Source organism: Phodopus roborovskii, unplaced genomic scaffold, assembly GCF_943737965.1.
Source record: "Phodopus roborovskii unplaced genomic scaffold, PHOROB, whole genome shotgun sequence".
NCBI lineage: Eukaryota > Metazoa > Chordata > Mammalia > Rodentia > Cricetidae > Phodopus > Phodopus roborovskii.
In genome coordinates, this window is record NW_026126588.1 from 3,291,293 (window position 1) to 3,317,441 (window position 26,149).

At 53.8% G+C, this 26,149-nt stretch overlaps 1 protein-coding gene across 3 annotated transcripts; it reads left to right on the forward strand.

Annotated features, from left to right (window-relative positions):
* The first annotated feature begins 116 nt into the window (after positions 1-116).
* Positions 117-25,654, forward strand: Tmem63b (transmembrane protein 63B). 3 transcript variants are annotated; one of them, XM_051204596.1, is made up of 24 exons: positions 117-260; positions 6,276-6,458; positions 6,684-6,763; positions 6,993-7,031; positions 7,963-8,053; positions 10,505-10,542; positions 11,412-11,554; positions 11,646-11,697; positions 11,807-11,915; positions 12,352-12,422; positions 15,815-15,895; positions 17,904-18,027; positions 19,012-19,145; positions 19,374-19,511; positions 19,615-19,768; positions 20,374-20,480; positions 20,680-20,766; positions 20,921-20,986; positions 22,139-22,301; positions 22,838-22,943; positions 23,850-24,017; positions 24,249-24,364; positions 24,516-24,596; positions 24,861-25,654. In XM_051204596.1, the coding sequence occupies exons 2-24, from the start codon at positions 6,300-6,302 to the stop codon at positions 25,050-25,052; spliced, it is 2,499 nt and encodes an 832-aa protein (XP_051060553.1). In that variant the 5' UTR covers positions 117-260; positions 6,276-6,299; the 3' UTR covers positions 25,053-25,654. The 3 variants fall into 3 exon arrangements, with proteins under 3 accessions (XP_051060553.1, XP_051060552.1, XP_051060554.1); XM_051204595.1 differs by lacking the exon at positions 117-260 and adding an exon at positions 2,336-2,460; XM_051204597.1 differs by lacking the exons at positions 117-260; positions 6,993-7,031 and adding an exon at positions 2,336-2,460.
* The last annotated feature ends 495 nt before the right edge of the window (positions 25,655-26,149 follow it).

Below are 26,149 nucleotides of genomic sequence, written 5' to 3' on the forward strand. Positions count from 1 at the left end.
CTGCGCCTGCGCGCCGGCCGTGCTCCGTGAGTGCGCGCGCGCCCTTTCTACGTGTGCGGCGTGGGGGGCGGGCTCCCGCTGGAGCCCCGCCCCCGGCTCCCCTCCCTCCCTCCCTCCCTCCGCTCCCCCTCCCCCACGCGCTGCCGCGGCCGCCGCAGGAGCCCTGAGCTCAAGCCGCCCCGCGCCTCCCCCTCCCCCTCCCCAGCCCCGCCCCGCCCGGAGCCGGGGCTCCCGAGCCGGAGCCGAGTCTGCGCCAGGGGGTGAGTACGCGGACCCCTCCCCAGCACCCCTTACTTGGATCACAGGATCCCACTGCCACCCCAAGGAAGGAAAAAAAAAAAACAAAACCAAAAAAAAAAAAAAAAAAACACCCGGACTCAGCTGCGCGCCTCCTCCCTTCCACCTCCTGCGGGACCCAGAGGTGCCCGGGCCCCGCGGGACCCAACGGAGGCACGCTTTGTCCCCAAACCCGCATCGTCCCTGGCCAGATGTGAGTCCTTCCACCCCTGCCGGGGCTCCAGATGTGCGCCGTCTTCTGCCCCCGCCCCGCTGGGCTATCCCAAGGGGTGGGACCCCCTCTGTCCCGACCCTTGAGTGCTACTCTTATTTCCACCTGCCCCGTCCAGGTGCGCGGCCCCGGCGCGGCCCTCGTCGGGTCCCAGCTGTTCCCCAGCCGCTGGCGCTGAAGGGAACCACCCGCCTCCGCCCCCGAGTTTTGCATTCTGGGGTCGCCAAGTCCACTGCCCTCGGTCTCTTGTTGCCGGGAATGAAGCTGGCCGCGAACAAGGGGTCCAGGCTTGGGCAAAGGGCAGGGCTCGAGGGTGCTGGCACCAGACGGGTGGCTGTGCCCGGACCTGGTGGGGACTGATCTGCCGGCTGGAAGAGGGCGGCTGGCCCCGGGAGCATGTCCTCTCCTGCGCCCCACACAGAGCGGTTCATTCATGAGGCGCCCGGGCCTGCGTCGGAGGGTGCGGTGGGGAGAAGAGTCAGACGCGAATCCGGAGTAGGCAAAGGCCCTGGTGAGGGGGAGGGGGCGCGCTTTGTCCCTGCCTGCTGCCTTGACCGCCTGGTGCGGACTGTCCCAAAGCTTGTCGTTGTGTTACCCAGAAAAAATAAGGACGCTTGGGAAGTGGGGAGGAGAGGTCAGAGGGGCTGGCTGCCCGCCCTTGGGGCTTTGTGCTGCCACACCATCCTTGGTCCCCTGGTCTGACAGAGGTTTGGCGGCCCATTGCCCAGGGGGGCTTGGGTCTCTGCTTCCTTCGGAGTACCACTCCCTGACCCTGTAGCCTCCTCTCGGGTCTGTGGTAGAGCCGGGTGAATGACACTGCCCAACATCTCCAGAAGTCCTCTGCCTTCCAGATTCGAGAGAGGAGGGAAAGGAGGAGAGTGGCTGCCAGGCTCAGGTGGGGGGTATGCTGGCAGCACCTTTGTCCCCCGAGGTGGGGTATCAGAGGGTCTGTGTCCTGGCATGCCCCGGGTAGCACATGCTGGGACCTGCTGTCGGTTCATTAGTGCAGTCTTGGCCAATGAGTGAGTGAGTAGGTGGGTGGGGATGTTTCGAGGCAGAAGATGGGTGATAAGTAGCTAAGAACCCCTTTTGGGGACATCATACAAGTTCCTTTCAAGTACAACAGTAACAGAAACCTGGGTTCAAATCCTAGCTCTGCTGTTCTTGAGCCTCGTGACCTTGACAAATTACTTAACCATCTGAACCTATTTAAAAGTGTTATTAGTTACTGCCGCCTCCTTCCAAGGTGTATCTTCGAGATCCAATAGTGTAATTCAGCTAAAGAGCCTGGCACCCTGCCTGAGAGTTGATCAATAGTAATGGGTTCACGTCTCTGAACTTCCTGACCTACCAGTCACCTCTGGTGCCCCACCTTGCCTACTGCAGGTGGATGGGTACATTCTGGGACTTACTGACAGTGTCCCTAACCTAAAGGAAGCACACGCACACACTAACTAGTTCTAGTCTATTCCTACCATGAAATTACATGTTTTATTTTGGTCTTAACCAGCCTTCCTCCATTAAAGCAACCTTCTGGACTCTATATCTTATTAATAGCAGCTGTTTTGTGTTTTGTTTTATTTGAGATGTGATGGCATTTAGCCCAGGCTGGCCTTGAACTCCTGATCTTCCTGCCTCCACCTCCTAGGTATACAGCAATGTGCTTGACTTCAACAGCTGGTCTTGTGATTTTTGTTTGTTTGTTTGTTTTTAAAAGAGCTTTGGACTCTTTCGTTTTTTTTAATCTTATTTCATCTTCCAAGCGACCACAGGGCTGAGTTGTTGTCCCCATTTTATAGGTGAAGGATCTGAGACCTGAGCTGTTTAAGCACTTTTTCCAGAATAGAAGCCAAGTGCATTCCATCCTAGAGCCCTTGTCCTCTACCCCTGCCTCAGAACTTGAACCCACAAACTCCTGAGTCAAGGATCAGGAGCTGCAAGCAAGAAGAAAGGCACGCCTATAGATCTAGGGTGTGGCATTCCAGAGCTGGTGCTAACAACCCTCAGCCTCAGAGCCCTGCTAGTGGCCTCCCCTATTTGCAGGAGCAGCGAAATCCCTGGGCCATCTGTGGATCTATCAGACTAGCTGTGTGACTTCCCCAAGTTATTTTCTGTCTATGTGTCTCAGTGGCCTGTTGGAGTTGCAAATAATAACATTTACAAAGTGCTTAAAGTAGTAATGCCTTGCACAAAATAAAAATAAAATAAGCCAGTGTAGTAGCATGTATCCCCAGCATTCAGGAACAGCTTGACTTGGAGCAAAGCCTAAAATATATAGCTAGACTCTGGAGAGAGATGGGGAGTGGGGTGGCTCGCCTATGGATAGGTACATTTTTGCCTGTCTGAGTTCCACTCAGGCTAGCCAAAGCCATTAATGCTACTTCATTACAAATTGGAAGAGTGAGGCCCAGATTCCATATTAAGAGTTAATCTCTTCTCAGTGGCTGTATAAGGCTCCCAAGCCCTACATTAAGTCTTTCCCAGAAACTCTACAAGGAAAAAAAAAACAAACAAAACAAAAAAGTAACTTCTACCTTTGTGACATACTGTTTTTATTAGTGAAATGACAATCTTAACTTAGTCTAGAATACCCTGCTACAAAACCAGCTTCTTTGACTCCTACTACTGTCCCCAAGTAGTAGTCTGTCCCCTCAGTTTCCCAGCCCTAGGCTGGATTTGAAAGCAGTTGCTCTGGATGACACAGCCCAACAGCCCCACCCCTTACCTACCCTGTGAATGTGTCTGGTTCCATTCCCTTCCCTGGTCCCTATTTCCTCCCTATGGATGGGTGATCTGGGTGTGCCCTGCTAGCCTTGTGTGTGGGGGGGGGGGGGAGGATCTGTTTAGTTGGGGAGCATAGGTGCTCTGTGACAGTAAAAAGACTGGCAATGAAAAGATCTGGTAACTTCGGTTACCAAGCATCCTGAGGAAATCTCGCCCATCCTAGCAGAGCCATACCATGTAGAAGCTTCCAGAATGTCCCATCTTTATTCAGAGTAGAGAAGATAGGAATGGGAGAATGGCACTAACAGTTTAGAAATAAGGGTTGGGGATAGGCACTGAGGTCCCTGGAGTTCAGAGAGGTCAATACTGGGCATGTGGTGTGTGGTTGGTAGAGCAGCTGCTTAGCATGAATGAAACCTTGGGGAAGTAGAGGCAGGAGCATCAGGAAAGACTGAAGCCAGTCTAGAATATACGAGACCTCTCTAGAAGGGGGGATGCTAATCTGCTAATCGGAGTCTCTATACTCACCTTCAGCCTGTCCTGTGGCCTCAGCATCTGTGTATCTTATATTTGCACACCCAGGCTCCCAGCACACTCACGCATTCTCAGGGGTCACGAGTCCCTTTACTTGTGCACATTGTCATATAATCAGTCACCTAGCTCCCTATGCAAACAGACACATGTATGAGCACATTTACACATATGAACATATGCCTCAACTGCCCTTGTAGTCTCTGGTCCAAGAACAAATAATTAACCCTGTATTTGTGAAGCAGACATACATGCAGAGGATCTCCAGTTGGAGATGAGCATCGGCTGCCTAGAGACCTTGGGAAGAGCAGATGCGGACCCACCCCCATCCCAGACTGTGGATACATTTTTACCTTTCTGTGAGAGCCTTGCTGATACTTCTTTGTTACAGTCCAGGTCTACTTTCACCTGCCCTAGGCCTATCAGCAGAGCACCCGTGTGTTATGACAAAGGCCCAGCTTGGGTAGAAATTGACTTAGGTTTGAATTTTGAGCTTTTATCGTTTTGTTTGCAGTGAGACCTAGTGGGAAAGTACTGAACTTTTCTGAGCCCTCTACTCACAACTTCAAATGACAGTGATACAACTCACAGGATGCTTGAGGATTAAATGCAGTCATGTATGCTATTATTATTTTGTTGTAAAAAGATGTATTGTTTATGTGTGGGGTGCTTGTCTGCATGTCTATGTACCATGTGGGTGCAGTACCAGCAGAGGCCAGAAGGGGAGTATCATCTCCTGGAACTGGAGTTAACAGACAGCTGCCTTGTGGATGCAAGAGCAGCCAGTGCTCTCAATTGCCGAGCCATCACTGGAGCCCCATATGTTGTTATTCTTGAAACAGTGGACGCTAGATAAATAGCGCTTGCTACAATGATTGAACTCGTGTGTTTTTAAAGGCAGCTTGGGCCAGAAAAGGAGCCAGTATAACACATGCAGGGCAGCTGTTGCCTGCTCCATCCTTACCCAGGCTTTGCAAAGATTGATTCCCTTGGACCAAGTGAAACGCATAGCATTGCTCGTGTTCTCATCCTTGAAAGCCTCTGGCTCCTGCCCTGTGTGGCTGGATGTTTGAATGGGAAAGGGGAGACCCCAGAGCTGCTAGGTCACCTCAGGGAGGCTAAGGAACAGGCAGTTCTAGATTTGTTATTCTCTCTCTTTGTCTGGTTGCCTTTCTTCCCTCGGGACCCTCCTCCAAGCAGATCTTCCATGTTGTCAGCAGAAGGGGCCCCCAGGGGCCCCTGAGTAGGACCGGGTGTGGCTGTGCTGCTGTGGTAGCTGCCTCAGCTGCAGCCACACTTCTCCAGCCTGGGAACCTCCCCAGGGCCCTGCTTAGCTTTGTCCCCCAAGCATCTCCAGTGCCTGGGGCTCCAATTGGCTTCCCGTTCCCTCCTCTCTTGCTCCTCATCCACTTGGAGCACAAAGGACTGTGTCAGGGCACCAGGCAGGCACCAGGCAAGACCGTGGTTGCTGGGGACCTTTAGAGGCCTCCGCCCACTCTTCCCCCTCTTTTGCCAATGGAAAAGCTGGCTAGAGAGCACAGCATTCCCAGCCTGCTCTGCTCCGGAGGCAGAAGCACAGCATTCTGGGAGTTGTAGTCCTCACACCCCTCTGTCTTTCCCCCTGCACAGCTAGTTGGAGGGAGGGGAAGGAAGGGAAGCAGGCGAGGAGAAAAGGTGTCACAGACTCTGAAGTCTGGTGCTTTTACCTGCCTTCCAGCCCAGTGCTCTGCTCTGAGGACACAGGAGCAGCTCTGAGGCTGAACATCTGGAAGAGGTTGACAGAATTAAAAACTAAGCACATTTGAGCCTTTCTTTTCACTTTCCACTTGATCTCAACCAAAAGGCTGATAAGTTCTTTTTCTTTTAATTTTTCGCTTATTTATTGTGGTCCTAAAGATTGAACTTCGAGGTTCTGAGAAGAAAGGAATGAAGCCGTTGACTCTGGATTCTTACTCTCTGGCACTGAGACAGGCCTCTACCCAGCTTTACATTTTTTTGTTGTTGTTTATATTGCTTTACATATATGAGTGGTGTGTGTGTGTGTGCGCGCGCGCTCCACACACATTCCTGGTGCCTGCAGAGATCAGAAAAGAGCATCTTGTCTCCTAGAACTAAAGTTATGATGGTTGTAAGCCCCATGTGGTGCTGGGGACCTAACCCAGCACCTCTGGAAGAGCCGCAAAGCTCTTAACCACTGAGCCATCTCCAGTCTCCGCCCCTCTTCATTTCTCCTGCCTAAAGGAGATGCTCTGTGAGTTGGGGGTAGTGGAGGTAGACATTGAGCTTACAGATACTTCTGAGTTTGTAGTAAAACCAGTCGCCCCGCCCCCATTAGGATGGGGCTCAACGCCAGAAGGCCATGAAGTGAATCTATGTGATACACACCTCTTTTCCCTGGGCCCTTATTTCTCATGAGCAGAGGTGTCCACCCACTGAGCCATCTGGTCTACCCGCCTTGCAAGGCCAGGATGGTGGGGAAGGAACCCAGCTGACTGACCTGTCCTCTGCTCAGGAGGACCATGCGGCAGTAGCAGCCATGCTGCCTTTCTTGCTGGCCACACTGGGCACCGCAGGCCTCAACAGCAGCAACTCCAAGGACTACTGCTACAGCGCCCGTATCCGCAGCACTGTCCTACAGGGCTTGCCCTTTGGGGGTGTCCCCACCGTGCTGGCTCTGGACTTCATGTGCTTCCTTGTGAGTGTCCTCATACTGTCCCCACCCTTGACACCTGGGTCAGGACATCTCCTGCAAACATCTTACATCTCTGACCCATGTCCCACCTTCCCAAACCTAACCAAGAAAAGGGTCCTCACTGTCCAACTTCTGTGCATTCTCCCGCCAGCCCTCCCCCCCTTTAAGTTAAGGTGCTGTATCCCCTGACTATAGACAGCTGCTCACTTGCCTCCCCTCTGCCCTCAGGCCCTGCTGTTCTTATTCTCTATCCTCCGGAAGGTGGCCTGGGACTATGGACGGCTAGCCTTGGTGACAGATGCAGACAGGTAAGAAAGCCTGGGACTGTCCGTCTACTGCACACAAACGCCGTGCTCCGTGTGGCTTGGGAGTAGGGAAGAGGCAGCCTTCTCTCATCCCCTGCTTCGGGAGATAGAAAGGGACTAGTCCCTGGGCCAGCATGGGATGGTCTGAGGACCTTGAGTTGGACGCCTGTCCCTCGCCAGCCCCCAGGGACTCTACGCTGCCCCTGCTAACCTGTCTGTTCTCTGTCCCCAGGCTTCGCCAGCGGGAGAGGGAGCAAGTGGAACAGGAATAGTATGTGGGGTACCAGCCCCGTCATCCACACTAAACCAGCTTTCCTTTTTCTCCTTTCCACGCTGCTCTTCTGTCTGCACCAGTTGCTGGTTCTCTCTCTCTCTCTCTCTCTCTCTCTCTCTCTCTCTCTCTCTGCAGCTTTCTCCTCTGCAGGCTCAGGTTGCAGATTAACGCAGGCGGTGTGCTTTGCAGAACGGTGGCCTCCACAGCTTGTCTCTGCCTTCCTGGTTTTGTTCCTCCTCGTGGGCTCCCTGCCTAAGAAAACCCCCTCTGTGTGCACCCCTGCATTCTTAGCCTCCACTGGCTGGGCTGAGGGACCATCCTCTGGGAACTCCCCAGAAGTTCTCCAGCACAATCATGCAGAGACAAGATTGGGTGTCGCCAACAGTTCCCTGCCCCTAACAGCTAGCTCTTCATATTCCAGGGTTTTCTGCTCCTCTGGAGGCCTAGGATGGGCCCTGCCCAAGGAGCCCCCATTGTGGCTTTTATGTCTCCTTTTGGTCTCTGTCCTTAGGACTGAATTGGAGCTGTGGCAGCTGATGGCTCAGGGAAAGGGAGGGTTGGGCCCTGCCCAAGGGACGCCTTCCATTCTTGACACCCTTTGGGCCCTTCACCTCCCCTTTGCTTTTGGGGTAATGTCGGCTCTGTTGCCTACCTCCCACTCCCCCTGCTGGTCACCTCTAGAACTGCAGGGACCTCTAACATTTCTTGCTTCGCCCTCCATTCTGGTCAATAATGAAAACAATCCTTTCCCATAGGCCCACTCGCTGTCCATCACCAGTGGCCCCGGAGGGAGGCAGGATGGGGGAGGCCACTCTTGCTTGAGCCTCTGCACTATCTGTACCTTCTTTAGCTCCTTTGGGTGCTTACATCTGCCCCTCTGAGGCTCGTGCTCCCCCTCACCTTCCTCTGCTCTGTCTCCTCACCCCAGTGTGGCATCAGCTATGCATGGGGACAGTCATGACCGGTATGAGCGTCTCACCTCCGTCTCCAGCTCCGTCGACTTTGACCAAAGGGACAACGTGAGTGTCCTCCTCCCAGTTTCCTTGAGTGCGCCGCTGTGAGCTCAGGGACTCCATTGTGGCCTTGTCTCAGCGGAAGTGACATGCTAAGACTCAGGGGACAGCAGCAGGCCCAGAGCTCCTGTGACACGGGATGAGGTCCTCTGAGTGGCAGCCCTAACATTTGTCAGTTCTGAATTTGTTGGCCATGGTAGAATTTGATACCCACCTCTACTACTGAGTAAAACCTCCTTTTCTTTGAAGACGGTTTTAGAAACCATAATAAGCCCTGAGCCCATTGTGTTACACTGCAGCTGAGGCCTGCTGGCCCTGACCATAGGGACCGACTGTCTTGCTGGGTCTTGGTGCTGAATGAGCAGCACCCTCAGACCTGACAGGTCACAGCAGGCCCCTGACCTCCTTCGCACTAGATCAGGTGAACAGCTGTCCCCTGCCTGGTCCTCTTGTCATTTTGATGGCAGAACCTCTAGGGTGGGCCTGGTCAGCCACACTTGGGCTGGGTCTCTTGCAGCAGCCTTAGCAGAGATGTCAGCTCCCAGAGACTCACAGGGTAAGTGGCGAGCTACTGAGATCACCCCTGCTAGCCAGCGGTGTCCAGATGGTCCCCAGACTTGAATGGAGTTCAGATAACCAGACCTGCATCGTGGCCGGAAGCCACACTCTCCCCACCCTGCAGTAGACATAGAACTTCTCTTGGTAGAAGGTGATGGGGGGTGGCTCTCTTTCTATTTGTCCACTCTCTACCTGAAGGCAGGACTGAAAGGAAGAGATGGAGATAGTGCAGCCTTGCTAAACCCTAGAGTTTGATGCTTCAAGGTGGACTAGGAGATGGAGGCAGATCAGGCAGCATGGTACCCCTCTGCTTTTGGTAGCCATGTTTGTTTGAATTTTATAGAGAGACTTTTTGCATAATGTGGGGCCGGGGAGGATGATGTGGCGTGTGTGAGGTCAAAGGACGACTCATATCCTCTACCATATTGGATCTGGTCATAGCCTTGGCAGCAGATGCCTTAATCTTTACTCAGGGAGCTATCTTGTCCGCCCTGGTTTTTTGTTTTGTTTTTTAATTATTTAATTCATTTGTGTAAGTGTGTGGGCATGCTTACCGCTATGTACCTTGTATGTATGGAGGTCAGAGGGCGACTTCTGGAAATTGGCTCTCACTCAGGTCATCGGGTTTGGTGGCAAGCACCTTTACCTTCTGAGTCATATTGCTAGCCTGCAAACTCTTCTTAGTAACTGGAGATAGGGATCCCACTACATTACTTGAACTCCAAAGTGCACTCATTCCCATCCTGGCCCACAGAAACCTAAGGTTTGCGGTTATTTGCGCTTCTGGACCTGGGATCCAACAGTGAGCTGTTGGGCCTTTCCTCCTCCTCCTCCTATTCTTCTTCCTCTTTTGTTTTTGTTTTTCTGTTTGTTTGTTATTGATTTGTTTTTTGCTTTTCCAGGCAGGATTTCTCTGTATTGCTTTGGAGCCTGTCCTGGAACTCGCTCTGTAGACCAGGCTGGCCTCAAACTGGCAGAGATCTGCCTGCCTCTGCCTCCCGAGTGCTGGGACTAAAGGTGTGCGCCACCAATACCTGGTGGGCCTTTTCTTCAGTGAGGGCAGGCATTCCTAGGTCTTTGTGGAGTTTTTCTTGTATACTTGTGTGTGTGTGTGTGTGTGTGTGTGTGTGTGTGTGTGTGTGTGTGTGAGTATACAGGTGTGTTTGCACAGCTGCACAGGTACATGGGGTTTATTTTGCGTCTGGTTTTTTTTGGGGGGGAGGTTGTATTTAGTTATCTATCATGTACACACACATGCACATACTAAGCCATGTATATGGAGGTCAGACACTGCTTAGGGAAGTCGGTCCTCTCCTTCCACCATGGGAGATCCCAGAGATCAAACAAGCCATCTTGCCAGGCCCACTGGTTTTTTTGTTTGTTTGTTTGTTTTGTTTTTTCTGAGACAGGGTCTCTAACTGGGACCTAGGGCTCCCTATTAGGACACCTGTCTGGCCAGTGAACCCCAGAGGTCCATGTGTCTATGCCTTCCCAGTGCCGGGGAGCGTGTACCACCATGCCCTGCTTTTTTGTTTTTGTTTTTTTTTTGGGGGGGGGGGTTGGTTTTTTGGTTTTTTTTTTTTTTTTTTTTTTTTTTTTGGTGTTTTTTTTCCTGTAGGGTCTGGGGATTGAACTCAGGTCCTTGTGCTTGCACGGTGAGCACTTTACTGGCTGAGCCGTCCCCCTCACCCCCACTTAAATGTTGTCATTGTTCAGTACTAGAGATAGGAGCCAGGGCCTCAGTCATACCAGGCAGCCTCTCCTGGTCCTGTGTGGGTGGGGTTTTTCTTCAGGTGCAGGGGAGGGGTGGGTGTAGGAGCTGTTTCCTGGGTGGGGCTTAAGGGAAAGGGAAGTGGGTGGTAGACTGGGATCTCCAGTGTGTCCCCTCTGTTCCCCCAGGGTTTCTGTTCCTGGCTGACAGCCATCTTCAGGATAAAGTAAGTGAATGGTCTGCGCACTCTAAAGAGAAACAGAAAGAGCCCTCAGAGCCTGCCATCTCTCTCCAAATCCAAGGCCAGCAGCTTTGAGGCCTTAGTGCTCCTAGCCATCGCAGTACCCTGCACCCCACTCCAAGAGGCCAGGCAATGGGGGCCAGCCTGGGCTGACCCCCTTATTCTGACCCAACATCTCCTGTGTGACACTCTGCACGAGATCAGCCATGCCCTGATCTCTCAGCTCTGGCCACAGCTTGAGAGCAGAGGCTGGAGCCCCCACCTCAACATGCTGCAGCCAGCGGGTAGGGGCAGCAGGCAGGCTGGAAGCTTCCAGCCAGCCAGCCACAGGCAGGAGCCAGCAGCCAGCAAGCAGGCAGAACTCAGGAGATCCAGCCAGAGTCCACAGGCAGGCAGAGAGCCCTGAGAAAGGCAGGAAGCTGGGACAGGTCAGCACTGGGCCCCTCCCCGTGCTCTGGGCCCCTCCCCTAGTGTGGCCCTTGGCCATGGGCGCTCAGCCCTGGTACCCTTAAGGCCCTAGAAGGAGCTGCTGCTGCCCACTTCCCAGCCTCCCTCCCGCAGCATCCCTCCTGGTCCCCTTCCCATTCCCTCCTTCCCTCTTCTTGCCTCTGCCTCTCCATCCCTGACCTTGCTTTCTCTCTCTCTTACCTCTCTCTCTGTAGCCCCGTCCAGGCTCTGTGCGTTCCTCCTCCCCTCCTTCCTTCCCTCCCAGGAAATCAGGATGAGGAGTGCATCTCAACCCTATTGCTGTCCCATCAGCAGGGGGGGCTGTGGGGGTGGGCGGGCCGGGCAGGTTCCAGCCTTCCTTTGCTGCCCCTGACCGGCATCTGCTGTCTGCCTCCTGTGGCCCGCAGGGACGATGAGATCCGGGACAAGTGTGGGGGCGATGCTGTGCACTACCTGTCCTTCCAGAGACACATCATTGGGTTGCTGGTTGTCGTGGGCGTCCTCTCCGTAGGCATCGTCTTGCCTGTCAACTTCTCAGGGGACTTACTAGGTCAGTGTGGGCCAGGTGACTGGAGTGGAAGGGGACAGAAGGACATCTGTGCTGACCCCACCACCATCCCCGTCTCCTTCCTGCCTTCCAGAGAACAATGCCTACAGCTTCGGGAGAACCACCATTGCCAACTTGAAATCAGGGTGAGGTTACAGAGCTCTGCACTAGGATGGGGTCGAGGATGGAAGCCAGAGGTGGGAGGCGTCAGAGATGGCTGACCCCATGACCCCGTGTGACCCTCTGCCCCCACAGGAATAATCTCCTCTGGCTGCATACCTCCTTTGCTTTCCTGTACCTGCTGCTCACAGTCTACAGCATGCGGAGACACACCTCCAAGATGCGCTACAAGGAAGATGACCTGGTGAGAGAATACGGCTCCCTCCTCCAGTGTGGGATGAGGGCTCCTCCCCCTCCAGGGCCCTGCGAAGGCTGTGCCTGGGCTTCCCCATGGCTGTGACTGGTAATGCTATCAGGTGGTTGTATTGTTATCTTGCTTAATATGGATGGTGGCATTATTCCTTCGCCTTCTACAGCTGCCCACCCAGCCTGGGCCAAATGTTTGTTCTTTGCTAGTCGCTGTGCTGGGCCCTCAGGGATCTAAGCGTTCACCCATCTGATAACAAGGCACCCCATGGCCCTTCCATTGGGCTTCTATTACTAACACTCCACTGAGACCTGACAGATTTCTGAGGCTAACTCCCGCCCACCTGCCCCTCTGCTCACCACACCCACAACCCCTCCCTGCATCCTCCTGGAAGCCACCCGCAGGAAGACAGGCATGCTGTCCTCTTCCACAGGTCAAGCGGACTCTCTTCATCAATGGAATCTCCAAATACGCAGAGTCAGAAAAAATCAAGAAGCATTTTGAGTGAGTAAGCAGCCCACATCCACCTCAGGCATGTGGGCCCTTGCTTGCCCATTGGCCCCAAAAGCATCTCTGCACCCTTGAACTCCACTCAGCGGTCTGCAGCCCAGGCTAAGTAGAGTAGATCGGGGTGAGACCTCACGTCCCAAGCTGGGCTGCTGGTCTCCCACTTTCCTGAATGACAGCCCCTTCAGAACTAGACAGAACGAGGGGGTCACCCATGGCCTTGGGTTTGATTCCCAGCCCTTCAAAAAAAAAAAAAAAAAAAGTAAATGAGAGAAACCGAATGGAATCTCGAAGAGCAGCCTGCGACACTTGTTTCCTCCACCCCTACCTCCCGGCTTGGACTGGGTCATGGGTGGTTGGCCCAGGGTCCTGAGGTGCTGGCTTCCTCAAAATTATTAGCACCACTTACCTGGCGCATGTGCAGACATTGTGGGAAAGTTCGTGGGTTATGGGCGGCTTCTGAAGGAGTCTAAAGGTTGGCCTGTGTCCCCTCAGCTTCTCTGTCTCTTCAGTTACGTCAGTTAAGGCACCTTGGTGCTGAGTCAAGGGTTGCGAATCTCGGTGGCGTACACCTTTAATCCCAGCACTTGGGAGGCAGAGGAAGTCGGATCTCTGTGTTCAAGGCCAGCCTGGTCTACAAGAGAATTCCAGGACAGCCAAGGCTACACAGAGAAACCCTGTCTCAAAATACAAAAAAAGATTAAGAGCCCAGCTATAGGGATATAGAGGGACAATCTACATATAGGATTAGAATTAGTCTCACTCTTATTTCACTTTTTGCCAAACATTCTTTACTATAGCAGAAGACAAATGACAAGTCATCCAGCTCAAGAGTCACTCATGGAGATTAGCTGTAGGGGTTGGTCAAGGGAGTAAACTGAGTTTGCTCCAAGTCAACCCAAATCAGGAGCCAGCCATGACAAGGGACAGTCAGTCTGTGACCCAGATTAGGAGCTGGCAGGCGACTGTGACAAGGGACAAGTCAGTCTGTGACTCAGATTAGGAGCTGGCAGGCGACTGTGACAAGGGACAAGTCAGTCTGTGACTCAGATTAGGAGCTGGCAGGTGACCGTGACAAGGGATGTAACTGATCAGAGTCCCAGCTCAGGCTTCAGGCAGATTCCTTTTATTTTTTAAATTTTGCTTATTTTTATTCTATGAGTATGGGTGTTTTGACTGTGTATGTCTGTGAATTTTGCTTTATTTTATGTGTATGGGTGTTTTGACTGTGTATGTCTGAATTTTGCTTTATTTTATGTGTATGGGTGTTTTGACTGTGTATGTCTGTGAATTTTGCTTTATTTTATGTGTATGGGTGTTTTGACTGTGTATGTGTGTGTATCACGTGAACACAGTGCCCGTGAAGCCAGAGAGGGACACAGATCCCCTAGGACGAGAGTTAAAGATGGTTTTGAGTAGCCGTGTGGATACTGAGGATGTGCTCTGGTCCTCTGGAAGAGCACCAGTGCCCTTGAACCCAGGCCATCCCTCCAGTCCCTCCAGGTTTTTTCTTGAGGTCCAGATCTGCTGCCATTGGTCCAAATCACTGTCCTGAAGCCGGTCAGCATGTCATCCCATTCACACACTGTGAACGGGAACAGAGGCAATATCTGGTCAGGTCACATTCCAGAGCCTGTGTACAGGGATCCCAGGCTGGGCTCATGCATGCAGCACCATATATTGAACACCTATGTGCAGGCATAGGGATATTAGAAGCAAGCCCTGCCCTCCTACAGCTTACAAAACAGGGTGAGAAAATTATTTGGGGTTCAGCCTTTTATCAGCATAGGGGCACTCGTGTTTGTTCAGTGTCAAGTGACATTTTGTCCAGTTGGACAATTGTCAGCTTGCATTGATATGTCCTGATGCAAACCACTAGTGACCCGTGGGCCTGCCCTGAGTGAGGGCTCGGTATATAGCAATGAATAAAACTGTGAATTTTCCTTTCCTTAGTCCTAGGAGTCGGGGAGCCAGTGTAGACACAGTCACATGCAGGTGCTGCGGAGCCATCCTGAGCAGGGGAGGGACACATGTGAAGGTGACCCTCGCTGGGTGCATTTGAGCAGAGTCCTAAGCACAACAAAGGAGTTTACCGTCCTGGTCAACTCTCTGCTGTCCTACTATGTGCTGTGGGAGGCTGAAAGCCAGACTAGATTGACGGGTCCTGGCTGGACTGCTTCAGGGCTGGTCTCTAATTTTGTGAAGGAAACAGCTCACACTCACTCACAAAGGAGGGGTGAAGGGAACCTGGCCTCTGTTGGACCCTGGGGCTTTCACCCGCCTGTCCACCCAGCCTGCTTTGTTGAGCACGTACTGTGGGGAAGCTGTTGGATGGAACTCTGTACTCGGTGATTAGGAGACAGCCTTCATCCACACTGGGCTGCCCAGGAAGTAGACAACATCCCTTGGCAGAATCGCCACGCTTGTGTAGCTAGTTTTAAGAGTTTGCTGTTAGTCTGGCTTGCTCTCCCAAAGAGGAAGCCTATGGCAGCTCAGAGCCATGAAGGAGAGGGCTATGTCCACCTGGCAAGGTAATTTTCAAAGACCTAAGCCAGATGTGAGTTTCTAAATTCTCATGGGTTTATGAAGTTCATCTTGCTGCTGTGGAACTCTATCACACATGTCTCCAACGCTTGGTGGCCCTTCACTTAATTTTAATGAGACATCGAAAAAGATGGAAACGGGCAGGGTCAGTTTGCAGTCAGGTGGGAGGGGCACTGCTCGGTGGGTCAGCAAGCATTTTGTGAATGCCACGGTGTCAGTGAGTAGGGGCAGCCCTGGGCCTGGGTCACGGCCAGGGTTAGAGATCACACTCAGGATCAGCTTCCTGTTGGTCTTGGGCCCGAGATTGGTTGGAGTAAATCCAAAGTCAAGGCCAAGTGTTGGATGAGGGCCAGGTCTCCCCAGAACGGGCTCAGAGAACAGCCTGTAACTAGAAACTGTTTCTCTGAACCTCAGGTTCACAGCCCTGGGCAAGCAGCAGCCCACAGGCCTGGCCTCCCCAGCGCCTCACAGCAGCCCACAGGCCTGGCCTCCCCAGCTCCCGGACCCAGTCTCCACTCACATAGCACAAGGAAGGACTTCAAAGTTCTGTTCTTGTGTTTGTTTTCAAGATCCCTGGCTGTCCTGGAACTGCCTCTGTGGGCCAGGCTGGCCTCGAACTCAGAGATCCGCCTGCCTCTGCCTCTGCCTCCCAAGTGCTGGGATTAAAGGTGTGCGCCACCACCACCACCACCACCCAGCAGTTTCTCTTCTTTTGTTTCGTTTTTAAGTTCTGTTCTTGACTGAGATGGGGTAAGCTGGGATGTGTGGATGTCCCGGCACCCGGGACAGTAGCAAGGGTGGCGGTGGATGGGGACGTGTAGCCTGACAGCTGGACTGTGTTACAGGGAGGCCTACCCCAACTGCACGGTTCTGGAAGCCCGGCCCTGTTACAACGTGGCTCGTCTTATGTTCCTTGATGCTGAGAGGTACCGGGTTGGGGTCTGGGAGGATCATGGAGAGAATCTTCGCCACTTTGTGGGAACCTGACTCCTTTTTCAGGGGTTTCTTTATTCGTTTTAATATGACTTAGCCCTGGGAGTCTGTTACTTCCCAGGCCTGGGGCTTAGACTGTGTTACAAGACGAACTCACCCTCTTCAGCAACAGTGTGAGAAGTCCATGGCAGACTAGCAGAAGAATTGGCCCTCCAGAAATGGGCAGGGAGGTCCTTGGGTGGGACTATTGCTGAGCCACGTGGGCTAAACAAACCCAAGAACAGGACAGCCTCTTGGGAACCTGAATCTTGTCCACTCCCAACCCCTTTCCATCTGAGAAAAGGGTACATGACCTCAAGTTTGTAGGGATATTGATAGGATTACAAGTCAGACATTCACTGAGAGTAAGACATAATGAAATTTATTTTAGCTGGTAGTGGTAGCACACCCTTTTAATCCCAGCACTTGGGAGGCAGAGGCAGGTGGATCTCTGCGTCTGGGCCAGCCTGTTCTACAGGGCAAAACCCTGTTTTGGAAAAAGAAAAAGAAAATGAAGGAAGGAAAAGAAAGGAAAAGAAAAGGAAGAAATATTTGTTTTAAGACAATTCTGAGGACTGGAGAACTAGCTCAGGTTGGCAAAGAACTTACCTTGCAGGAAGTTGAATCCCCAGAACCCATGTAAAAATGTCATGTGTCAGCACAGCACACACTTGTAACCCCAGTATTGGTGAGGCAAAGACCAGAGACCCTGCCTCAAAGGAGATGGATGGCTGGAGTGACGATGGTGCCTGAGTTACCCTCTGACCTCCATGTATGTGTGTGTTTGTGTGGTGCATACACACTCATTAAAAGAATTCCCTGGTCCTTATATAATCTTATATGGGTCGGTGGGTAAAGCACTTGTCATACGTGAGCAGGACCTGTGCCAGGATCCTCACCACTCATGTAAAAGCCAAGCCCTGGGCTCTGGTACCATGAGTGCAGACATAGGCCCTTCCAGAAACTCACTGGCCCTCCAGCCTGACCAAATTTATGAGCTCCAAGTTCAGTAAGAGCCCTTGCCTCAAAATAACTAAGCTGTAAGCCTGGCACCATGGTAGCACACTCAGGAGAGGGAGGCAGGCAAGTGGCTCTGAGTTCAAGTGGGTCCAGGACAGTCGAGGCTATATAATAGAGGGAACCTGTTGCCCCCCCCCAAAAAAAAGCAAAGGAAAATCTAAGTTATAGAACAATGGAGGAATACACCCAATGTACCCAATGTCAGTGTCTTGTTTCTGTGTGTACACACATGCATTTACACACATACATGTGAGCATGCATACACACACACACACACACACACAGAGCACAAGATGAAAGCACATTCCTGAGATGGGTGTGTTGGTGTGTCTAACACAGTACCAAAGAGATGAGGAATAGCGCCGGGTACATTTAATCTTTGTTTTCCATAATTAGACCACTATCCTTCTACAAGAGCAAAAGGTTTTGTGTGTATGTACAGTGAAATCACTAAAACTCATTAACACAGTCTGCGGGGCCAGGATGTTTTGGGGATGGTCACAGGCAAGCTGTGCATTCAGAACCTAGGCTGCAGGGACCACGATGTGCTGGGACACAGGACACGCTCACTTGAAATCAGTCTCTGCTTGTTTCACGATCAGAAACCTTTGGCTGCTGCCCGATTTTCCATAACCCTCAAGTTCCATTATGTGCCCCACCTCAGGGCCCACAGTAGCTTTGGGTTTTGCCAGGTATTGGTGGCATACCCCTTTAATCAAAATCCCAGCACTCAGGAGACAGAGGCAGGTAGATCTCTGTGAGTTCGAGGCCAGCCTGGTCTACAGAGCAAGTTCCAGGATGACCAAGGCTAGACAGAGAAACCCTGTCTCCAAAAATCAAAACCAGACAGAAAAATAACCCTTTGAGTTTCTTGATGGTCCCCAAGTCCCACTCTCCACCCCCGGATACGCAGCAGTGGGTGACTGGCCCTGGGTCCCACAGGAAGAAGGCTGAGCGGGGAAAACTCTACTTCACGAACCTGCAGAACAGGGAGAATGTTCCTACCATGATCAACCCCAAGCCGTGTGGCCACCTCTGCTGCTGTGTGGTTCGAGGCTGCGAGCAGGTACTGTGCAGGCTACCTCAGGGGCCCAGGGCCCTGACAAGGCCGGGGAGAGCTGGACAGGTCTCAGTAGACATGGATGCCCGTGGGTAGGCCCAAGCCACCACCGCAGGACAAACAGGTGTGGTGGACAGTAAGACACAAATGTAAACAGACGCCCAGAGGAAGAGGGCCTGGGCCCGACCCCAGACAAGCCTCTACCTCCCTCCAGAGTTCATGAAAGCCCCGATCCTTTCTTTAAATATTTATGTATTTATCTTGGGAGGGTATACCATGGTGCATGTGTGGCAGTCAGAGAACAATTTGTGAGAGTCATTTCTCTACACCATAGAGATTCTGTAGCTCAAACTCTGGTCCTCAGGCTTGGTGGCAAGCTCCTTTTACTCACTGAGCCATCTTGCCTGCCCTCGAAGCCCCTGTTCTTACTATTGGGTTTGTCCTGTTTGTGATAACTTTTAAAACCATAGATTAGGCAAACACAGCAATGTCTTTTCCGTGCTAGCCTAGGGTCACATAAATCAGGTGTGGCACATGCATGTGATCGCAACATTCAGGAGGTGTAGGCAGCAGTTTCAGAAGTTCAGGATCATACTCAGCTACACAAGAGAGTTTGAGGCCAGCCTGGGAGACAGGAGACCTGTTTTGTTTTGTTTTGTTTTTAAACAGGCAGCTGAGAAGCCAATAAAATAGCTCATACTTGTAATCCAGTGCTTGGGATGCTGAGGCAGGAGGATCTTGGATTTAAAACTGCATAGCAGTTTCCAAAAAAGAAAATGAAGTGGACTGATGGAAGAGAGGGGGGCAACGAAACTTTTTAACAAGTTCCTCAATTACCCCATTACCCCTTAGACTGGGCTCATTGCAGGGTTAGGGCAAGGACAGAGTGACTCCAGGCATACCAGAAAGCCTCGGGGAGCGTGGGGTGATGCTAGCTGATGCTGTGGGTGCCTCCCAGCTCTGACAGCTCCCTGGCTTTCCTGCATTCAGGTGGAGGCCATTGAGTACTACACAAAACTGGAGCAGAGGCTGAAGGAAGACTACAGGCGGGAGAAGGAGAAGGTGAACGAGAAGCCCCTTGGCATGGCCTTTGTCACCTTCCACAATGAGACCATCACAGCCATGTGAGTCGCCGTCATTGTCACGTGCCTGCGCGAGCATGCACGCATGCACACACGCACGCGCACACACATACACATGCACGCGCGCATGCACACAACACATGCGCGCGCGCACACATACACACACACACGCACACACACGCGCGCGCGTTGCCCATTGCCCCGGCCCTCTCTTTGCCACAACTGTGATCCCTAGTCTCTGCTGTAGTAACTAGTATCCACCCCACCCAGCATCCTAAAGGACTTCAACGTGTGCAAATGCCAGGGCTGTGCCTGCCGTGGAGAGCCGCGTGCCTCTTCCTGCAGCGAGGCCCTGCATATCTCCAACTGGACCGTGACCTATGCTCCAGACCCCCAGAACATCTACTGGTGAGCCACAGCAGGTGGAGTGGGGCTTCTTACAGCCGGAGGAGGATGGGCGGGCGGGGGTAGATGATGCCAGACTCCTCAAAGTGGCCCTCCCCCTTCCCAGGGAGCACCTCTCCATCCGAGGGTTCATCTGGTGGCTGCGCTGCCTCGTAATCAATGTGGTCCTCTTCATCCTGCTCTTCTTCCTCACCACCCCGGCCATCATCATCACCACCATGGACAAATTCAACGTCACCAAGCCTGTGGAATACCTCAATGTGAGGCCCATGTGCACCCAGCCCGCCATGGTGTTCCCCTCATCCCTAGCGTAGTTCTGGCTCCGGTTCTCCTAACCGAGCCCTGCCATGAGGGCTGCTACCTCCTCCCCAGCATACCTGCCCCTGGGTTCCACCACACCCTGCCCTCAGGAGATACCCCAGGAGGGCATGGGACCCTGGGTAAGGCCCCTTTTCTCCTCTCTCTCCCTCTGAAAAATGGGAGGTTTAGACTGGCCCCTTGGCATTCATGTGTACGCTCAGACCCTCCTGTCAGATGACAGGGAACACCCATGGCTGCCTGGCCTCCTCCCGCGCACTCGCTGGCCGAGACGCAGGCCCCAGTCCAAGCCCACTCCCCACTGCTCGCTAGCTGGCCGAGCCATGGAGTCTCTTGTAGCCTAGGTTGGCTCACTGGGAAAATGGGCCAGTTTCGTGGTCCTGTGGTTTACTATGTAATTCGTGCACAACTGCTCAGCACACAGTAGGCTTTCAGCAGATATTCGCCATTAATGTCCTTCACCCTGGGGTGGCTTTCTCGTCTCTACCCTCACCCCAGCCATCCAAGTGTCCCTGCCTGACACCCCCGTGCCCCCCTCCCCCCACAGAACCCCATCATCACTCAGTTCTTCCCAACGCTACTGCTGTGGTGTTTCTCAGCCCTGCTCCCCACCATCGTCTACTACTCTGCCTTCTTCGAAGCACACTGGACACGGTGAGCTGTCCGCACTCCGCCTACCATGCCTCTGGGCAGCCAGCCCCGTGCCCTGAAGGGTCCCTGCCCTGGGCCCTGTACTTCACCTAAGGAAGCCCCACCACCCACGGGAGCCTCCTGGGGCAGCGTCCCGCTGTGGGCTGGGCTGGGCTGGCCTGCCCTGACCCTGCGTGTGCTCTGCCGCCTCCTGCCCTCCTAGCTCTGGGGAGAACAGGACCACCATGCACAAATGCTATACCTTCCTCATCTTCATGGTGCTGCTTCTGCCCTCGCTGGGGCTCAGCAGGTGAGTGTCGGAGCCGGGCTGGAGCGAATCATAGGGAAAGAGCTACAGAGAGGACGGGCCTGTCTCCAGGTACCCCGGACGCTCCTGGGGGACCCTCTGCCCCCGTGTTCTGTGCCACTCCAGCTCCCGTCCTTCTCTCCTCTCCTCCCGGCAGCCTAGACCTCTTCTTCCGCTGGCTCTTTGACAAGAAATTCCTGGCCGAGGCAGCTATTCGGTTTGAGTGAGTGACCTGAACACTTGGGGAGAGAGACGGATAACGGGTGGCTGTGGCTGAGAGACACTTCTAGCCTTTATAGGAGGGTGTCACCAAGCTTCCAGCTCTAAGGGGTGGGATTAGCATCACCAGTCTACTGGGTTATCTGAAAGAAGGCACCCGTAGGTGTTGGGTATGTACTCGGATGGAGCGGGTGGGGGTTCGTGCTCAGGAGTGCACCCGAACGGCTGAGCACATGCTCAAGGTAGATTTAAGTCTTCCAAGCTCACATTTGGGAGGGTTCTTTGGGAGACGCAGGTTCTTATTCTAAGACTGATGTAGGAATCTTCGATTTCAGCAAGCATGTTGGGGAGGTGTCTATGGTGGGAGCGTGGGCATGATCTGGGGGTATTCCTGAGCGTCTCTAGAACCCATGCCTTTATCTGTTGAGGTCTCTCAGATTCACAACTCTAGTCTCTGGCTCTGGGGCACGGGGCTGAGGGTGCTTCTGTAGCGTGTTTACCTCTAAAGTGTATCACACTCATTCAGTGACTGTGGGGTTTCATCTCCGAGTACCCCATCTGGGCTTATCTCGGATGCATACTGTGTCTGTCTCGTGTGCGCACAAACTCCAGGGACTTGCTGAGTCTTCTGTGACCATCTTGGACATGGGGACTTTCTGGCTCTTATCACACACACACACACACACACACACACACACACACACACACACACACACCAAAGACATCTGAGGGAGGGTTCTGAAGCTGATTAGTGAAGGAGTCTGAGACTTACTGTGGGAATACCAGCTTGGGAAAACTTTACGGGCTTTCTGGGGCTCACGTTCTTGGAGGGCTCTGAAGGTGCCGTTGAGATTTTCTGTGGTGGCCTCAGCAGTTATATACCACACATGCTGCTGGCCTTTGTTCTTGAACTCTCCTGGGATATTTATGGGGCACACCGCCTAGGTAGGTCTCTGGGCTGGTTTTCAGGGTGCATCCGGGCTTGCTTTGTTGTGTTGACATTCTGCGGAAGGACTAGAGCACAGGTATTATGGGTCGAGGATGGGGGTGTACTCGTAGAGGGAGCACTGAGGGCCAGGGCATGGTGTGCTGTCCTGCTAGCAGTAGCCACCAGGTCAGCCCGAGGGTACAGTGCTGGAGCGCCTGCTGCCTGCAGGTGTGTGTTCCTGCCGGACAACGGCGCTTTCTTCGTGAACTACGTCATTGCCTCAGCCTTTATCGGTAACGCCATGGACCTGCTGCGCATCCCAGGCCTACTCATGTACATGATCCGGCTCTGCCTGGCGCGCTCCGCCGCAGAAAGACGCAACGTGAAGCGGGTATGGCCGCCTAGGGCAGCGGCAACGTGCACAGCGCCCTCTGGTGGCCCAACCAGAAACAGCAGCAGTCAGGCTCGGGTGGTGGGCACACTGGGACTTAGGGACTTTAGTTCCCATATGAAGCCTCAGTTTCCCCACACATATAGCTATGGGTGGGCATAGATGTCCCCAGGTCGTCCCTGAGTTCTGAGAGCATAGTGTTATATGTTTGGAGTTGGGAGAGGTCTAGCTCCCTTGGTGTAGGGTTCCTTCTGCACTCCTTCCACAAGAGGGCGCTGGATAGCTTGTCCCTCGTCCTCAACTTTTGCCCCTACCTGCCCATGCCCCATCACTGCCCCTGCCTGGCCTCCCTCTCAGCCACAGCCCCTGCCTCCCACCTGCTTTGCTGTCCCCTGCACCATCCCCACATTGAGGTCCCTCACTCTCCCATGGCTTTATTCCCAACCCCACAGTTCCTGGCCGCCTCCAACCTGCCTTGCCCCGCTATAGTCTGTCCCCTCCACTCTGAGCCACCCTCCTGCCCATGTCCCCCCCAGCATCAGGCCTACGAGTTCCAGTTTGGCGCAGCCTACGCTTGGATGATGTGCGTCTTCACGGTGGTCATGACCTACAGTATCACCTGCCCCATCATCGTGCCCTTCGGTAGGCACCGCCGCGCCGGGACCTGGGCCCTGCTCGGGGGAACCCAGGGCCTCACCCGCTCCACTCTAGTAAGGCAGGCCGCCCCGGCTGGACAGGGCCCCGGCTGGGAGACCGGCCCCTCCGGCCTCCCGCCTGGTTCCTGGCTCAGTCTGGGGCCAGGCCTTGGGCAGAGGGGGAGAGCAGCTCTACTGAGGCTTGGCCCACCTGGCATGCCCAGTTCCTGGGCCAGGCCATCCACCTCAGCCATATTTACTGGTAGGCACTGAAGCCTTCCATTGGGTATACATCGAATACTTCCCTCTGAGTGGTTTCACACATATACATACATTTGTACTGCCAACATCTACACTTACACACAGACCTCAGAATTCAAGAACACCCCTCCGATTCCAGAGTGGCCTAGGTTCTTGTACCTCTGGACATGTCCTGATGCAGGCAAGCCTTGTAACTTGGGCAGATCCCTCTTCCTCTTTGAAGGTGTCTAGCTAAGTTTCTCATTGAACGTGACCCCACCAATAGCCTCTACCTTCCCCATGACACCCTAACTCGCTCCCTACTCTCTGTGTCTATAGAAGGCTCCAGATTCTCAAATTAACCTCCTAGCCCTTGTTTACCAGTCCCTGGGCGTCGCGAAATAGAACCAGCCCATAGTTTGTTTGCATTCAACTGTTCAGGGTAGAAAGAGTGAGAAGGGTCTCCACGGCCTGCTGCTTGTCTAAAAGGGTGATCCCTGGTGGTGGTGGTTCCGGGAGGATGAAGGGACTCCAGTGGGAGAAGCTGTGGCTACAGTTTGTGGCAGGACAGGGAACTCAGGCTCAGCCATCTCAGAAGGCCAGGACAGCCTGTGGCTGACACGAAAGGTCCGTGGGCGCTGGTTCCGAGGTCAGGGCCGCTGGCTTTCCTCAGGGCTCATGTACATGCTGCTGAAGCACCTGGTAGACAGGTACAATCTCTACTACGCCTACCTGCCGGCCAAGCTGGACAAGAAGATCCACTCGGGGGCTGTGAACCAGGTGGTGGCGGCACCCATCCTCTGCCTCTTCTGGCTACTCTTCTTCTCTACCATGCGTGCGGGTGAGGGTCAGCATCCCATGGGGGGGGGGCGGGCGTGGCAAGGACAGAGAGGGCGGCAAGGGCAGAAGGGACTTTTGAAGATAGAACTTGCCTCATGCTAGAGAATGGCGGGTCTCAGTGACCTTGTGTGGATGGGAGTGAAGGAGTCAGAGGCTGTGGTCGTGGATCCCTCAGAAGAGGGCCGGATGACAGGTCCGGAGGTAGCCCTTACTTTATTCTTCCCAACTCCAGGGTTCCTAGCCCCCACGTCTATGTTCACCTTCGTCGTTCTGGTCATCACCATCGTCATCTGTCTCTGCCATGTCTGCTTCGGACACTTCAAATACCTCAGCGCCCACAACTACAAGGTGTGAGGCGGGAAAGGCTGTGGTGCAGTTATGGCTGGGCAAAAGTTTCCTGTGGCAGTGGCATACGGGGCCAAAGGGTGCTGAGAGGGTGTTGGGTCACGACTGGGACTAAAGACAAGGATGTTTCTTCCCCCTTCCTGGACCCCTTAAGATTGAACACACAGAGACAGATGCCGTGAGCTCCAGAAGTAACGGACGGCCCCCCACTACTGCCGCTGTCCCCAAATCTGCGGTGAGTGCCCTCGTCTCCACAGCCATGGGAGCTTTGGGGGGGCCCTTTGTGGAACTCAAACCCAAATCTGGGTAGACCATTAGTCCCCCACAAAAGTCAGCCTGCCAGACCTCAGGGCTGTGGACACCAGCGTGAGAAAGACCTTCCCCTGCTCCACTCAGTCCCCTAGGGCATGTGCTGCCCACAGACCCTAAGATACCTGCCCCCACCTTCCCACCCACGAGGGGCAGCTGGCCACCTTACCCCTGTTTCTTTTCCCTTCAGAAATACATCGCTCAGGTGCTGCAGGACTCAGAGGGGGACGGGGACGGGGACGGGGCTCCTGGGAGCTCAGGAGACGAGCCCCCATCCTCCTCCTCCCAAGATGAGGAGTTGCTGATGCCGCCTGATGGCCTCACGGACACAGATTTCCAGTCATGCGAGGACAGCCTCATAGAGAATGAGATTCACCAGTAAGGGGAGGGAGGGCCCTGGAGGCCACACCCTGCCCCTCCACCACCCCCCCACGGACACTAAAAACAAACAAACAAACAAAACGCTAATAATTTATTAGAACTAAAGCCCCCTCCTCCTCCCCATCCCCTGCTTTCATTAAGGTATTTAAACCTGGGGATTTCACTGCTCTCCCCTACCATGGAGGGAGGGAGGGAGCCCCCCAACCTCAGTGAGGACAGCCCCGAGCAGGCCCCGGGGCAAAGAGGGGTGTGGAGGGAGTCCCCCCCCCCAGATCAGCCTCACTGCTCAGTAGTGTGGCCAGGAAAAGGTTAATGAGAGCCAAGGTGGGCACCTGGTACCATGGCTGGAGGGCCTGGGGAGAGCAAGCACAGCTGTGGCTGCCCCAGCTCTTTCCTCCCCTTCACTGCCCTGGATCTGGGCCTCCAGGGAATGGAACCCGCAGCCCTCTGGGATGCAGGAGAAGGGAGGGTTGCAGAGTGGGAGGAAGACTCAGGTCTGAGCCAGGGGTGACCTGGGGACATGACTGACACTGGAAAATGGGGTTTTGCACTGGGTTTGTTTTTTGTTTTTGTTTTCCTTTAAAATAAAAACAAAAGCTCCAAGCTTGTGTCTGATTGGCCAGCCTGCAGCCCCCGGAAGCTCATCCTCTGGCCTCCGGTGAGGTCCTATTTGCAGTCCTGGGATGAGCTCCTAAAGAGGGACCATCGGTCTGGAAGAGCCTCTGGGCTCAGGTCGCCTCACACCAGCCCTATGCTCTGAGAACCCCAAGAATTCCTAGAAGACAAGGTCTTGAGAGGAAAAACTGTGAAATCATTGCTCCAAGTGAGACCAGGAAGAGGGCAGAGCCCTCTCCAGCACCTCAGGGTGGCCTGCCTCAACCCCCATGTCCCCAGGACTCCCCATTCTCCAGCCACCTTTTCTCAAGACCCCCCCAACTCCCCTCCCCTGCGGGCTTTTCTTTAGATCACTCAACAAGGACGCAGCCATGTGTGTACCCACAGTGCATTGTGTGTGGCAAGAGCCAGTGAACCTCTGTCCCGGCTTGGTTCTGTCAACTCAGCAGCTGGCTGTGTGTCTCTGAGAAAGCCTACATGCCT

Bases quoted from the DNA above. Each gene is read 5' to 3' on its own strand.
- Tmem63b (XM_051204596.1), top strand. From the start codon at position 6,300: ATGCTGCCTTTCTTGCTGGCCACACTGGGCACCGCAGGCCTCAACAGC. The intron at 11,698-11,806 runs GTGAGGTTACAG...CTGCCCCCACAG, and splicing joins ATTGCCAACTTGAAATCAGG to GAATAATCTCCTCTGGCTGC. The intron at 20,481-20,679 runs GTGAGCTGTCCG...CTGCCCTCCTAG, and splicing joins TTCGAAGCACACTGGACACG to CTCTGGGGAGAACAGGACCA.